At 54.9% G+C, this 14147-nt stretch overlaps 1 protein-coding gene across 1 annotated transcript in view; it reads right to left on the bottom strand.

Moving 5' to 3' along the window:
- The window catches only part of LOC140392867 (alpha-2-macroglobulin-like), a 525178-nt gene that overhangs the window by 114292 nt on the left and 396739 nt on the right, over positions 1 to 14147 (bottom strand). The window contains exon 21 of the mRNA XM_072478610.1: positions 7639 to 7760. Within this exon, the coding sequence (XP_072334711.1) occupies positions 7639 to 7760 (122 nt within the window). The remainder of the gene's footprint in view (positions 1 to 7638; positions 7761 to 14147) is intronic.

The following is a 14147-nucleotide window of genomic DNA, read 5'->3' as shown; positions in this document are numbered from 1 at the left end:
CCCATGCCACAATCTCAATTCCAAACTCTAACCACAATCTCAATCCCCAAACCCCAAAAGCAATCTCAATCCCAAACCTGAACAACAATCTCAATCCCAAACCCCAACCACAATCTCAATTCCAAATCCCAAGCAAAATGTAAATCCCAAATCCCAACCACAATCTCAATCCCACACCACAACCAGAATCTCAATCCCAAACCCCAACAAGAATTTCAATCCCAAACCCTAACCACAATCTCAATTCCAAACCGCAAACAACATCTCAATCCCAAACCCCAACCACAATCTCAATCCCAAACCCGAACCACAATCTCCATCCCAAACACAAACACAATCTCAATCTCAAACCCCAACCAAAATCTCCATCCCAAACACAAACACAATCTAATTCCAAAACCCAATCACAATCTCAATGCAAAACCCAACCACAATCTCAATCCAAACCCCAACCACAATGTCAACCCCAAACCCCAACCACAATCTCAATCCCAAACCCCAACCAAAATCTCAATCAAAAATCCAACCACAATCTCAATGCAAAACCCAACCACAATCTCAATCCAAACCCCAACCGCAAAGTCAATCCCACACCCCAACCACAATCTGAATCTCAAAACCCCAACCACAATCTCAATCCCAAACCCCAACCACAATCTAAATCCTAAATCCCAACCACAATCTCAATCCCAAACCCCATCCACAATCCCAATCTCAAACCCCAACCAAAATCTCCATCCCAAACACAAACACAATCTCAATCCAAAACTCAACCACAATCTCAATCCAAAACCCAACCACAATCTCAATGCAAACCCCAACCACAATGTCAATCACAAACCTCAACCAAAATCTCAATCCCAAACACCAACCACAATCTCAATCCCTGAACCCAACCACAATCTCAATCCCAAACCCTCACCACAGTCTCAATCCAAAACCCAACCACAATTCCAATGTAAAACCCAACCACAATCTCAATCCAAAACCCAATCACAATCTCAATCCCAAAACCGCAAACACAATCTCAATCCCAAACTCCAGGCACAATCTCAATCCTAAACTCTAACCACAATCTCAATCCCAAACCCCAACCACAATCTCAATCCCAAATCCCAGCCACAATCTCTATTCCAAATCACAATCACAATCTGAATCCCAAACCCCAGCCACAATCTGAATCCCAAGCCCCAGCCACAATCTCACTCCCAGACAACAACCATAATCTCAATCCCAAACCCAAACCACAATCTCCATCCGAAACCCGAACCACAATCTCCATCCGCAACCCCAACGACAATCTCAATCCCCAAACCCAAACTCAATCCCAAACCTGAACAATATCTCAATCCCGAACCCCAACCACAATCTCAATTCCAAACCCCAAACAAAATCTCAATCCCAAATCCCAACCACAATTTCAATCCCACAACCCAACCACAATCTCAATCCCAAACCCCAACAGGAATCTCAATCCCAAACCCTAACGACAATCTCATTTCCAAACCCCAAACAAAATCTCAATCCCAAACCCCAACCACAATCTCAATCCCAAACACCAACCACAATCTCAATCCCAAACCCGAACCACAATCTCCATTCCAAACACAAACACAATCTCAATCTCAAACCCCAACCAAAATCTCAATCCCAAACACCAACAACAACCTCAATCCCTAAACCCAACCACAATCTCAATCCCAAACCCTCACCACAGTCTCAATCCAAAACCCAACCACAATTCCAATGTAAAACCCAACCCAATCTCAATCCAAAATCCAACCACAATCTCAATCCAATACCCCAAACACAATCTCAATCCCAAACCCCAACCACGATCTCAATCCCAAACCCCAGCCACAATCTCAATCCCAAACTCTAACCACAATCTCAATCCCAAAACCGCAACCACAATCTCAATCCCAAACCCCAACCACAATCTCAATCCCAACCCCAACCACAATCTCAATCCCAAACCACAACCACAATCTCAATCCCAAACCCAACCACAACCTCAATACCAAACCCAAGCCACAATCTCAAACCCAAATCCCAACCTCAATCTCAATCCCAAACTCCAAACACAATCTCAATCCCAAACCCCAACCACGATCTCAATCCCAAACCCCAGCCACATTCTCAATCCCAAACTCTAACCACAATCTCAATCCCAAACCACAACCACAATCTCAATCCCAAACCCCAACCACAATCTCACTCCCAAAACTGCAACTACAATCTCAATCCAAATCCCAACTACAATCTCAATCCCAAACCCCAACCACAACCTCAATGCAAAACCCAACCACAATCTCAATCCCATAACCAGCCATAATCTCAATCCCAAACCACAATCTCAATCCCAAACCCCAACCACAATCTCAATACCAAACCCAAGCCACAATCTCAAACCAAAATCCCAACCACAATCTTAATCCCAAACTCCAACCACAATCTCAGTCCAAAACCCAAACCACAATCTCAATCCCAAACCCCAACCACAATCTCAATCCCAAACCCTAGGCACAATCTCAATCCTAAACTCTAACCACAATCTCAATCCCAAACCCCAACCACAATCTCAATCCCAAATCCCAGCCACAATCTCTATTCCAAATCACAATCACAATCTGAATCCCAAACCCCAGCCACAATCTGAATCCCAAGCCCCAGCCACAATCTCACTCCCAGACAACAACCATAATCTCAATCCCAAACCCAAACCACAATCTCCACCCGAAACCCGAACCACAATCTCCATCCGCAACCCCAACGACAATCTCAATCCCCAAACCCAAACTCAATCCCAAACCTGAACAATATCTCAATCCCGAACCCCAACCACAATCTCAATTCCAAACCCCAAACAAAATCTCAATCCCAAATCCCAACCACAATTTCAATCCCACACCCCAACCACAATCTCAATCCCAAACCCCAACAAGAATCTCAATCCCAAACCCTAACGACAATCTCATTTCCAAACCCCAAACAAAATCTCAATCCCAAACCCCAACCACAATCTCAATCCCAAACACCAACCACAATCTCAATCCCAAACCCGAACCACAATCTCCATCCCAAACACAAACACAATCTCAATCTCAAACCCCAACCAAAATCTCAATCCCAAACACCAACAACAACCTCAATCCCTAAACCCAACCACAATCTCAATCCCAAACCCTCACCACAGTCTCAATCCAAAACCCAACCACAATTCCAATGTAAAACCCAACCCAATCTCAATCCAAAATCCAACCACAATCTCAATCCAATACCCCAAACACAATCTCAATCCCAAACCCCAACCACGATCTCAATCCCAAACCCCAGCCACAATCTCAATCCCAAACTCTAACCACAATCTCAATCCCAAAACCGCAACCACAATCTCAATCCCAAACCCCAACCACAATCTCAATCCCAAACCCCAACCACAATCTCAATCCCAAACTCCAACCACAATCTCAGTCCCAAACCCAAACCACAATCTCAATCCCAAAGCCCAGCCACAATCTCAATCCCAAACCACAATCTCAATCCCAAACCCCAACCACAATCTGAATACCAAACCCAAGCCACAATCTCAAACCCAAATCCCAACCACAATCTTAATCCCAAACTCCAACCACAATCTCAGTCCCAAACCCAAACCACAATCTCAATCCCAAACCCCAACCACAATCTCAATCCCAAACTCCAACCACAATCTCAGTCCCAAACCCAAACCACAATCTCAATCCCAAAGCCCAGCCACAATCTCAATCCCAAACCGCAATCACAATCTCAATCTCAAAATCCCAACCTGAGGGTTGAGAGAGGAACAGCCACAGAGACAGAGAGAGAAAAGAGAGAGTAAGACAGAGTGTGACGGAGACAGAAACAGAGAGAGGAACAGACACAGAGACATAGAATAGTGAGAGTGTGAGAGAGCAAGAGAGAGAGATCAAAAATACAGAGAGAGGAATAGACAGAGATAGGGAGAGAATCATGAGAGTGTGAGAGGGAGTGAGAGAGCTCAATAGAGGCCAGAAAAGAACACAGAGAAAGAGAGGGAGAATGGTGAGAGAGTGAGATAGATCGACAGAGACAGAGAGGGGTTGAGATAGAGAGATTAGTGAGAGTGTGAGAGAGCGAGAGATCAATCGTGGTAGAGAGGAACAGACAGAGAGAGAGAGGGAGGTAAAATACTGAGAGTGTGAGAGAGAGTGAGTGATGCACGATCAATTGCACAAAGGCTTGAGTTGGGTACAACTGAGGCTTTATTGCTCTAAGATGTGTGCCTCCCACAGCAGTTGGCAAAATGGCTGCAGCATGGAGGACACACATATTTATACTCCGCCTACTGGGCAGAGCCAGCAGGCAGGGACTACCAACGTACCTGTGGTCCTACCATACATCACCTAATAGAGGTGCAACAGTGGTTTACCACATTCACCCCCTGTTAAGATTGAGTCCGGCGGGGTGGTGGAGAACTATACACAACAAATGGTTTTCTTTTTTTTACATTTACATTTACAATATTTGATAGAGAAAAATAAATGTCTTCTGAAGTCCAGTGGACCAGTTAGATGTTTAACAGGTCCGGGGCCTTGATGTGCCGCTGGGAGTGACGTAGTGGTGACGGCGATGCCGATGCTGGTCTGATGTCCGGTGCCTCCGGGAGCGTGCTGAAATCCTCTTCATCCTCGGGCGTGGGCAGGGGGAGGACAGATGGAACCGGGGGGGGGGTTGCTGTTGGGAGCGCCGGGGGAGGGGAGGGTGGTGCCGGGCCGGGGGTGTGTGTGTGTGTGTGTGGAACCTGCTGGTGCCAGGTCCCTGAGGGAGACAGTATCCTGGCGGCCGTTGGGGTACGCCACGTAGGCATATGGGGGTTAGCATGGAGCAATTGCATCCTTTCCACCAACGGGTCCGCCTTGCGGAGTCGGACATGCCTACGGAGTAGGACGGGTCCGGACCTGCGAGCCAAGTCGGGAGCGACACCCCGGATGTGGACTTCCTGGGGAAGGCAAAAAGACGTTCATGGGGTGTGTTGTTAGTGGATGTGACCAGTAGTGACCGAATGGAGTGTAGTGCACCAGGGAGGACCACCTGCCAGCGGGAGGCCGGGAGGGTCCTGGATCGTAGGGCCGGTTTGACGGCCCTCCACACCGTCCCATTCTTTCTCTCTGCCTGTCCGTTTCCCCGAGGGTTGTAGCTTGTCATTCTGCTGGAGGCGATACCCCTGCTGAGCAGGAACTGACGCAGCTTATCACTCATGAAGGAGGATCCTCTGTCACTGTGGATGTAGGCGGGGAAACCGAACAGAGTGAAGATTGTGTTGAGGGCTTTGATGACGGTGGCAGACGTCATATCAGGGCATGGGATGGCGAAGGGGAATCTGGAGTACTCATCGACCAGACTGAGAAAATACGTGTTACGGTCGGTGGAGGGGAGGGGCCCTTTGATATCCACGCTGAGGGGCTCAAAGAGGCGGGAGGCCTTCACCAGACGCGCACGGTCCGGTCGGTAGAAGTGCGGCTTGCACTCCACACAGACCTGGCAGTCCCTGGTGATTGTCCGTACTTCCTCGACGGAGTAGGGCAGATTGCGAGCCTTTATGAAATGGTACAACCGTGTGACTTCCGGGTGACAAAGGCTGTCTTGCAGGGTCCGGTGTCGGTCTACTTGTGCGCTGGCACATGTACCTCAGGATAGGTCGTCTGGGGGCTCATTGAGCTTGCCGGGGCGATACAAAATCTCGTAATTGTAGGTGGAGAGCTCGCTCCTCCACCTCAGGGGAGGTGAAGGTGGCTGTGCCCATTGTCCGTAAACGAGGGGGGTGGGTGCGGTAGCGGCGAATGCACAGGCCTGGCACACCGTGGTGAAGTGCCCCTTCTTGCCGCAAGCCTTACAAAGGGCAGCGCGGGCAGGGCATCGTTGGCATGGGTGTTTCTGCTGGCCGCAAAAGTAACATCAGGGACCCCCGGTGGTTCGCTGGCTGGTGCGTGGTGCAGGCATATTGGGTGGGTAAGGCCCCCGCTGGGGAGGCCGTCTGTGGGTTCCACGATGCGTAGGAGGGGTGGGCCGCGCGGCTGGGGGTGTAGGCCTGAACGTTGCACGAGGCGACCGTCATAGAAAGCACTAGTTTCTTTGTCTCTGCTAGGTCGAGCGTGGCCCCTTCTAACAGTCGCTGGCGTATGAAGTCCGACCCAATCCCCGTGACAAACGCGTCCCGCATAAGGAAGTTTGAATGTTCAGTGGCCGTTACGGCCTCACAGTCACAGTCCCGGACGAGTGGGATTAGGGCCTGCCAGAAGTCTTCTATGGACTCACCAGGGAGTTGAGAGCGAGTGGCGAGTACGTGCCTGGCGAAGAGCGTGTTCGTCTTCTGAGCGTAATTCATTTTGAGAAGCGTCATGGCTTCGGCGTAGTTCGGGGCGTCCTGGATTAGCGGAAAGACGCTGGAGCTCAACCTCGAGTACAGGATCTGTATCTTCTTAGCCTCCGAGACAGGGCTGGGCGCTGAACTGATGTACGCCTCGAAACAAGCTAGCCAGTGTTGAAAGTCCTTTTTGATGTCGCTTGAATGTGGATCCAGCTGCAGACGATCCGGTTTGATATGGAGGTCCATCTTCTGAAAATCTTAGAGCAATAAATTGATGCACGATCAATTGCACAAAGACTTGAGTTGGGTACAACTGAGGCTTTATTGCTCTAAGGTGTGTGGCCTCCCACAGCAGCTGGCGAAATGGCTGCAGCATGGAGGACACACATATTTATACTCCGCCTACTGGGCATAGCCAGCAGGCAGGGACTAACAACGTACCTACCATACATCAGCTAATAGAGGTGCAACAGTAGTTTACCACAATGTGAATGTTTGACGGGGAGAGAGAGAGAATAGTGAGAGTCTGAGAGAGCGTTATAGAGATCGATGGAGACGGAGAGGAATAGACAGAGACAGAGAGAATAATGAGAGTGTGAGGGGAGTGAGAGAGATCAACAGAAACAGAGAGAGAAACAGACAGAGTGAGAATAGAGATTGTGTGAGAGAGTGAGTGAGATCGACAGAGACAGAGAGAGAGCAGTGAGAGTGTGAGAGAGATCACCGGTGATAAAGAGAGGAATGGATACAGAGACACAGAGAGTGAGAGAATAGTGAGAGGGAGTGAGAGAGATTGCCGAAGACAGAGGGGGGGACAGAGAGAGAGAGACAGAGAGAGAATAGAGAGTGTGAGAGTGGTGGAAACAAAAACAGAGACATAGAATAACGAGAGTGAGAGAGAGAGTGAGAGAGAGAGATCGATGGGAGTCAGAGAGAGGAATGGACACAGAGGCACAGAGAGAGAGAGTAGTGAGAGTGTGAGTGGGAGTGAGAGAGATCGACGGAGACAGAGAGAGGAACAGATAAAGAGAGAGAGTGTGTGAGAGAGAGAGAGATCGACGGAAATTGAGAGAGGAATGGACACAGAGACAGAGAGAGAATAATGAGAGTGTGAGAGAGTGAAAGAGATCGGCGGAGAGAGGAACAGGGACAGAGATGGAGAGATTATTGAGGGTGTGAGAGAGAGTGGGAGACAGAGACCGAGCATGAGAGAGAGCAAAGGAGAATATGGAGATGGACCAGTCCTGGATTGAAAGGTTGACACTGACCTTGATCAGGAGCGGTTTGCGGATGATATCGATGGCTCCTTTCTCCGGTACAATCACCACCTCATTCCCACACAGAGCATCTGAAGGAATGGATTCTGCTTTGACTGTTAAATTTTGTTTACCTGGATCACAGAGAGTGAGAGAGGGAATGTGTGAGAAAGAGACAGAGAGAGTGAGTAAACAAGAGATAGAGAGTGAAAGAGAGAGACAGACCATAGAATCAAAGGATTTACAGTGCAGAAGGAGGCCATTTGGCCCATCGAGCCTGCACCGGCTCTTGGAAAGAGCACCCAAGCCCACGTCTCCACTCTATCCCCGTAACCCAATAACCCCACCCAACCTTTTTGGGCACTAAGGGCAATTTATCATGGCCAATCCACCTAACCTGCACATCTTTGGATATGGGAGGAAACCGGAGCACCCGGAGGAAACCCACGCACACACGGGGAGAACGTGCAGACTCCGCACAGAGAGTGACCCAAGCCGGGAATCGAACCTGGGACCCTGGAGCTGTGAAGCAACTGTGCTAACCGCTGTGCAGCCGTGCTGCCCAGAGAATGAAAGTAAGAGAGAGAATAAATGACAGAGAGAGTGAAAGAGAGAGACAGATAGAGAAAGACGGACGGCTGGATTCTCTGCAGCCCCGCGGCATAATCGCTGCCGACGCAGGGGTGGAGAATCCACTTTCACGCCGTGATCGAGCCCGCCGCTGGTTCGCCGATTCTCCGGGACCGGAAAATCGGTGTGACCGCGAAATACGCGGCGCCGTCGGGGGCCATTGCCAGAGGCCCCCCAGCAATCCACCGCTCCCGACCGGCCGAGTTCCCGACGGCGTGGAACTAGCCCCCTATTGCTGGTCAGGATTCTGGCGTTGCAGCTGCGGACCCTGGTCGGGGGCGTGGGGATTCGAGACCCGGGGGGCCCTTCAGGGAGACAGGCTGAGCATCCGGGAACCACCTGTCATGACAGTGCGATGCTCTCGCAACGGCCGCCATTACGATGGTCAATGGGCAGCCACACTGGGCACAGGCCCATCGCAGGCATCATGGCCATTTGGGTGTTTGCCAGGTCCCATAACGGCCACCCCACCCAGCCAGCGGCACCCACTGGGGCTGGAGATGCAGGGCCACACCCACGGCAGCCCCTGGTGAGGGCGGTGCCATGGAACGATGGCCCTGGTGGGAGGGACAGACGACAGGTGCAAAGGCACCGACAGGGCGACGGTGGGGGGGCATGCGTGACTGGGACGCACGGTGCCAACCGGGGCGACCATGTAGTCCATGGCACCTGTTTGTGGACGGCTGTATGCGCCATGATAACACTCCGTTTCTTCTCACCCCCCTGCAGATCATAATGTTTGGACACCACCCAGCGATGTTGGCCACTGTGGCGGGGGCCGCTGCCCTGCATGACGCCCTGTGGGAGCGTCAGTGGAGGCAGCTCAGAGAAGAGGCGGAGGCCACAACAGGGGAGTGGGTCGCAGAGGGGCATGTGCAAGCCGCTCAGGCTGCACGTCCGCCTGCCCGACAGGCCGAGGAGGAGGAGGAGGAGGGGTGCCCGCGGATGACGATGAGAAGGAGGAGGAGAAGGAGGAGGAGGTGATGCCACGGAGGCGTGTGTGCCGGCGCCGCATGTCGTTCCAGGACCTCCTGCACAGGGCGTGCAGGAGGAGACTGAGGATGAGCCGGGAAACCGTGGCCCACATATACCACATGATGGAACACCTGGCACCGCGTGGGACTGGGGAAGGACACCCCCTCCCGGTGGCCATCAAGGTTACGGTCGCCCTAAACGTCTACACGACGGGAGTGGGGACCCGTCCGGCATCTCACAGGTGTCGGTACACAGGTGCATCCGCGCCGTGACTGACGCCCTGTGTGCCATTGCGGACCGGTACATCCAGTTCCCCGTGGACCGCGCCCACCAGGTTGCCCGGGCAGCGGGGTTCGCTGCTGTGGCCAGGATACCCACGATACAGGAGGCGATCAATGGGGTGCACGTCGCCCTGTGGCCACCCGCGGATAACAGGGCGGTGTTCATGAACAGGAAGGGGTCCTACTCCATGAATGTGCAGGTGGTCTGTGACCACCAGATGAAGATACTGCGCGTCTGTGTCCGGTACCCGGGCAGTGTGCATGACTCCTTCATGATGGCACAATCTGTGATCCCCAACATGTTCGAGGGACACCCTCTCCGGTTATGGGGCTGGTTGCTGGGCGACAGGGGTTACCCGTTGCTGCATTGGCTGATGACACCTATACGGAGGCCACAGACCGACGCGGAGACCCGCTACAATGGGGTCCAATGTGCGAGCAGGGGTGTGGTAGAGAGGTGCTTTGGGGTCCTGAAGATGCGCTTCAGGTGCCTGGACCGTTCTGGAGGGGCCCTCCAGTACAACTCAAGGAGTGTCGGCCGCATCATTGTGGTCTGCTGCGTCCTGCACAATATAGCCCAGCAGAGCGGCGATGTGCTGGAGGTAGAGGAGGGGGAGGAGGAGGATCAGGAGGAGGGGCAGGCTTCTCTCGACGAGGAGGAGGGGGAGAGGCGGGACATGGGGGCGGGAGGTGGTACGACCACACCAGCAGGGCCAGCGAGCACGGGACGGTTTAATAGCCGCACGTTACACCAAATAGGGGGGGCGGGGTCTCTGATGCGAAGGGGCACGGACACTACAACACGGCACCACCTCAACACCGACCACACTCACCTCCCCCACCACCGCAACACCCGCATGCACACCACCCGTTCATTACACATCCACCTGCGGCACATCGAGCTGGGGACACATGTTTGCCAGTGACATGTCTGGTCCATGGCATGGAGGATGATGACAGCCCGCTCTGCGATGAGCTCTGAGCACCAATTCGTTAGACAATGTCTGACTCACGCACACACAAAGACCCAACACCTTTCAGCCGGGGGCGGGGTGGTGTGGATGTCCGGGCCGGCGGAGGGGGGTTACTGGGGCTGCACGGCACACCCACTGGTGCTCAATGTTCCATCACCCCCTCAGCCACAGCGGCACTAACCTCCCCCCCACCCCCGCACACATCGGGCAGAGCACAGAGACAGCTTCCATCAGTGATAAAAAGTGTGTAATTTGCACAGTTATATACATGTGCCCGAGCCCCTATAGCGTAACTGCACCTTGTACCCGAGCCAGCTTACAGTGTCTAACCTTCTGGCCTTACAGGCCCTATCACTACGACTAAGTGGTTCCCCCGACGGCTCAGCAGGAGTGGAGTTGGACGGCTGAGACTCCTGCCCTGCGACAAGGGTCCTGTTGGCACATGTTTCCTGGGGCGGCCTGAATGTGGCCGGCCTCTGCTCGGGCGTGCTGCTGCGCTGCTCTGCCCGCTGCCTACCAGATGCACCAGGGACGGTGGGGGCAGCACCTCCTCCTCCCTCGGGGTGCCCAGTGGCCCCCAAGCTTCCCCATGGGATGCAAGCAGATCCCTCCCCGGAGGCACCCCCGACATCTGGCGCTGCCAGTCCTGGAGTCCCGCCGTGGCATGGACAAGGGTCTGGACGTCAGCCGCTATGGAGCCCAGGGAGTGGGCCATCCCTGACTGGGAACGTGACACCTTGCACTGTGACTGTGCCACCTCCCTCTGGGTCTGTGTGATGCTGACCAGCACCTGGGCAACGGCGTGGATGCTCTCAGCCATGGCCTGCTGGGACTTGGCCATGGCCTACTGAGACTGGGCCATGGCCTACTGAGACTGGGCCATGGCCTACTGAGACTGGGCCATGGCCTGCTGGGACTGGGCCACAGTGAGGAGCGCCGCCGCAATCTGCAGCTGGCTCTGGCACATGGCTGCCTGTGGGAGGGCCGCCATGTCCTGGGCCACAGCCCCCGCCTGCACAGAAAGCACAAGCCTTACATAACATGACCCATGTCCAATACCGTCGCCCCCATTGCCTCCACCGCGGACTCCACCCGTGCGGTTTCGGCCTGGGTGGTACGCATGTCCTGCTCCTGCTCGCGGTTGGGCTCCTCCACCTGCAACTGCAGGTGCTGCAAGCCGGCCGTCGTCCCCTTCTCTGGTCCCTGAGTCGCTGACTACATCGCATCTTTGGGGGGGGGGAGTAGAGATTCCAGGAACCCGGGACCGGTCTGGGCGGCCGCTGGTTGCTGGGGCCGGGCTCCCCTCCGAGCGTCCGGCCCCTCGGCTGCTCCTACGTCCACCTGCTGAACCGGAGCGGCTGTGTGGTGCGCACTAGTAATTGTCCCAGAAGCCTCGTCACGGATGATCCCAATCGAGGTGATAGTCTCTGAGATGGTGGAGTATGTGTGTGATAGCAGTGCTGGAGAGTCTAACGCAATGTCCCGAAGTCTGGCGTCCCCTGTGTCGGTGTGTGCTGTGTTGCCATCCTCTGTGTGTCTGTCCCCTGTGTCGGTGTGTGCTGTGTGTCCATCCCCTCTGTTTCTGTGCCCTCTGTTTCTGTCCCCTGTGTAGATGTGTCCTGTGTAGATGTGTCCTGTGTAGATGTGTCCTGTGTAGATGTGTCCTGTGTAGATGTGTCCTGTGTAGATGTGTCCTGTGCCGATGTGACCTGTGTAGATGTGTCCTGTGTAGATGTGTCCTGTGTACGGGCGCAGGGCTGTTGAGGTGGCCGGCCTCCCCATCAGTGCTCGGGGGGCACTGGGTGGGCCCGGAACATCGCCGGCTGGTCAAGTAAGACACAAGACAGCATGTATGGTTAGACCGACGGACGGGGGGTCAGGGGGGTTGTGGTGAGGGGGGGTTGTGGTGAGGGGGGGTTGTGGTGAGGGGGGTGGGGTGAGGGGGGTGGGGTGGGGGGTTGGGTGAGGGGGGTGGGGTGAGGGAGTTGTGGTGAGGGGGGTTGTGGTGAGGGAGGTGGGGTGGGGGGTTGGGTGAGGGGGTTGTGGTGAGGGGGGGCGGGGTGATGGTGGGCGGGGTGAGGGGAAGTTTTGGTGAGGGGGCGGGGAGTGTTGTGGTGAGGGGGGTTGTGGTGAGGGGGTTTGGGGTGAGGAGGGGTGGGGTGGGGGGGTTGAGACGAGTTGTGGTGACGGTGGGTGGGGTGGGGGGTTGTGGTGAGGGGGGTTGTGGTGAGGGGGGGTGGTGTGGGAGGGGTTGTGGTGAGGGGGGGTGGGGTTTGGCACAAATGTGTTGTGAGGGGCCACGGCCAGGCTGGGACGTGTCTCACTTGGTGGCACGCCACCAACCTCGGCATCGGCAACCTCCCGATCCTCGGGTCTGCCAGCGAGGTCAAGTGCCCTCTGCCTGGTCAGGGTGAAGGGACGCATTCAGGTGCTCCCCCCTCTCCCCCCAGTCTTCTCCCATCCCCTGTGGTTATGGGTGTTCTTATCCTAGGTGGGGGAGGCACACAAACATCAACAGTATTAGACGGTCCGACGCATGCTGCCCAGCGGTTGGGTCCGTGATGGCATTGGTGCACAGGGCACGAGGTAACTGTGGCTGCCATTGGTGGGTGCAACCATGTGGGTCAGGGCAGGGGTGGCACTGTTCCACTGGGGAGTGGTGGGGGGGGGGGGGGGCTCACATGTGTTGGGTAGAGGGGTTCGTGCCACGGTCAGTGTGATGGGTACTCACCCTGGCTGCCATCAGTCGGTCGTGCAGCTTCTTGCGGCACTGCTCACCTGTCCTGATAACCATCCCGACGGCACTGACGGCATCGCCCACCTCCACCCACGAATGCCGGATGGTGGCGGCTGCTACCCTGTTGCCGGGTGCGGGGTACAGGACACTCCTCCTCTGCTCCACGGCGTCCAGGAGTGTTCAATTCTCCCTCTCGAAATCTCGATGCTGCGGGCGGCCATCTTCCATGCAACGGAAGTGTTTGGGGCGGATCTGGCTTCAAGGCGCCGCAGCACGTATCGGCGGCCGCACCCTCAGGCGCTTCCCGCGGCACCCGTGCTGGCCCCTTGCGGGCTGTTGAATCGGTGGACCTGGGAGCCCATTGACCCCGTCGTAAAACTCTACGGTCTATACAAGGGCATCAACACGGAGCCCCATTATCTGAACATCCAGCCCATAGTCTCATTTTGGGAGAATCCAGCCCTCAGAGAGTGAGAAAGAGAGAGAGAGTGTGAGAGAATAGAGAGAGTAAGTGACATAGAGGGCAGGATTCTCCATTCCAGCAGCAGAGTGTTGACGCCGTCTCTGCAAGGCCTGCGGGAAGAAAGGACATATTGCTGCTGTGTGCCAGGCCCGCTCGATTGCCGCTGTAACCAGGCCCATTGTTCCAGCACCCCCCACATGCGACCTGTGGGCGCCACCATTTTCGCCCCCGCAACCCACGTGCAGCCCGTGGGTGCCACCATCTTCCTCGCCTCACACCACGTGCAGCCTGTGGGCGCCGCCATCTTGCTTGCCTCACACCACGTGCAGCCTGTGGGCGCCGCCATCTTGCTTGCCTCAGGACACGTGCGGCCATGAGAGCCGCCATCTTCCTCGCCTCACACCACGTGCAGCCTGTGGGCGCCGCCATCTTGCTTGCCTCACACCACGTGCAGCCTGTGG

The sequence above is a fragment of the Scyliorhinus torazame genome, chromosome 16, assembly GCF_047496885.1.
Source record: "Scyliorhinus torazame isolate Kashiwa2021f chromosome 16, sScyTor2.1, whole genome shotgun sequence".
Lineage (NCBI taxonomy): Eukaryota > Metazoa > Chordata > Chondrichthyes > Carcharhiniformes > Scyliorhinidae > Scyliorhinus > Scyliorhinus torazame.
Note: the sequence above shows the minus strand (reverse complement) of the source record. Positions and strands in the feature narration are given on the sequence as shown.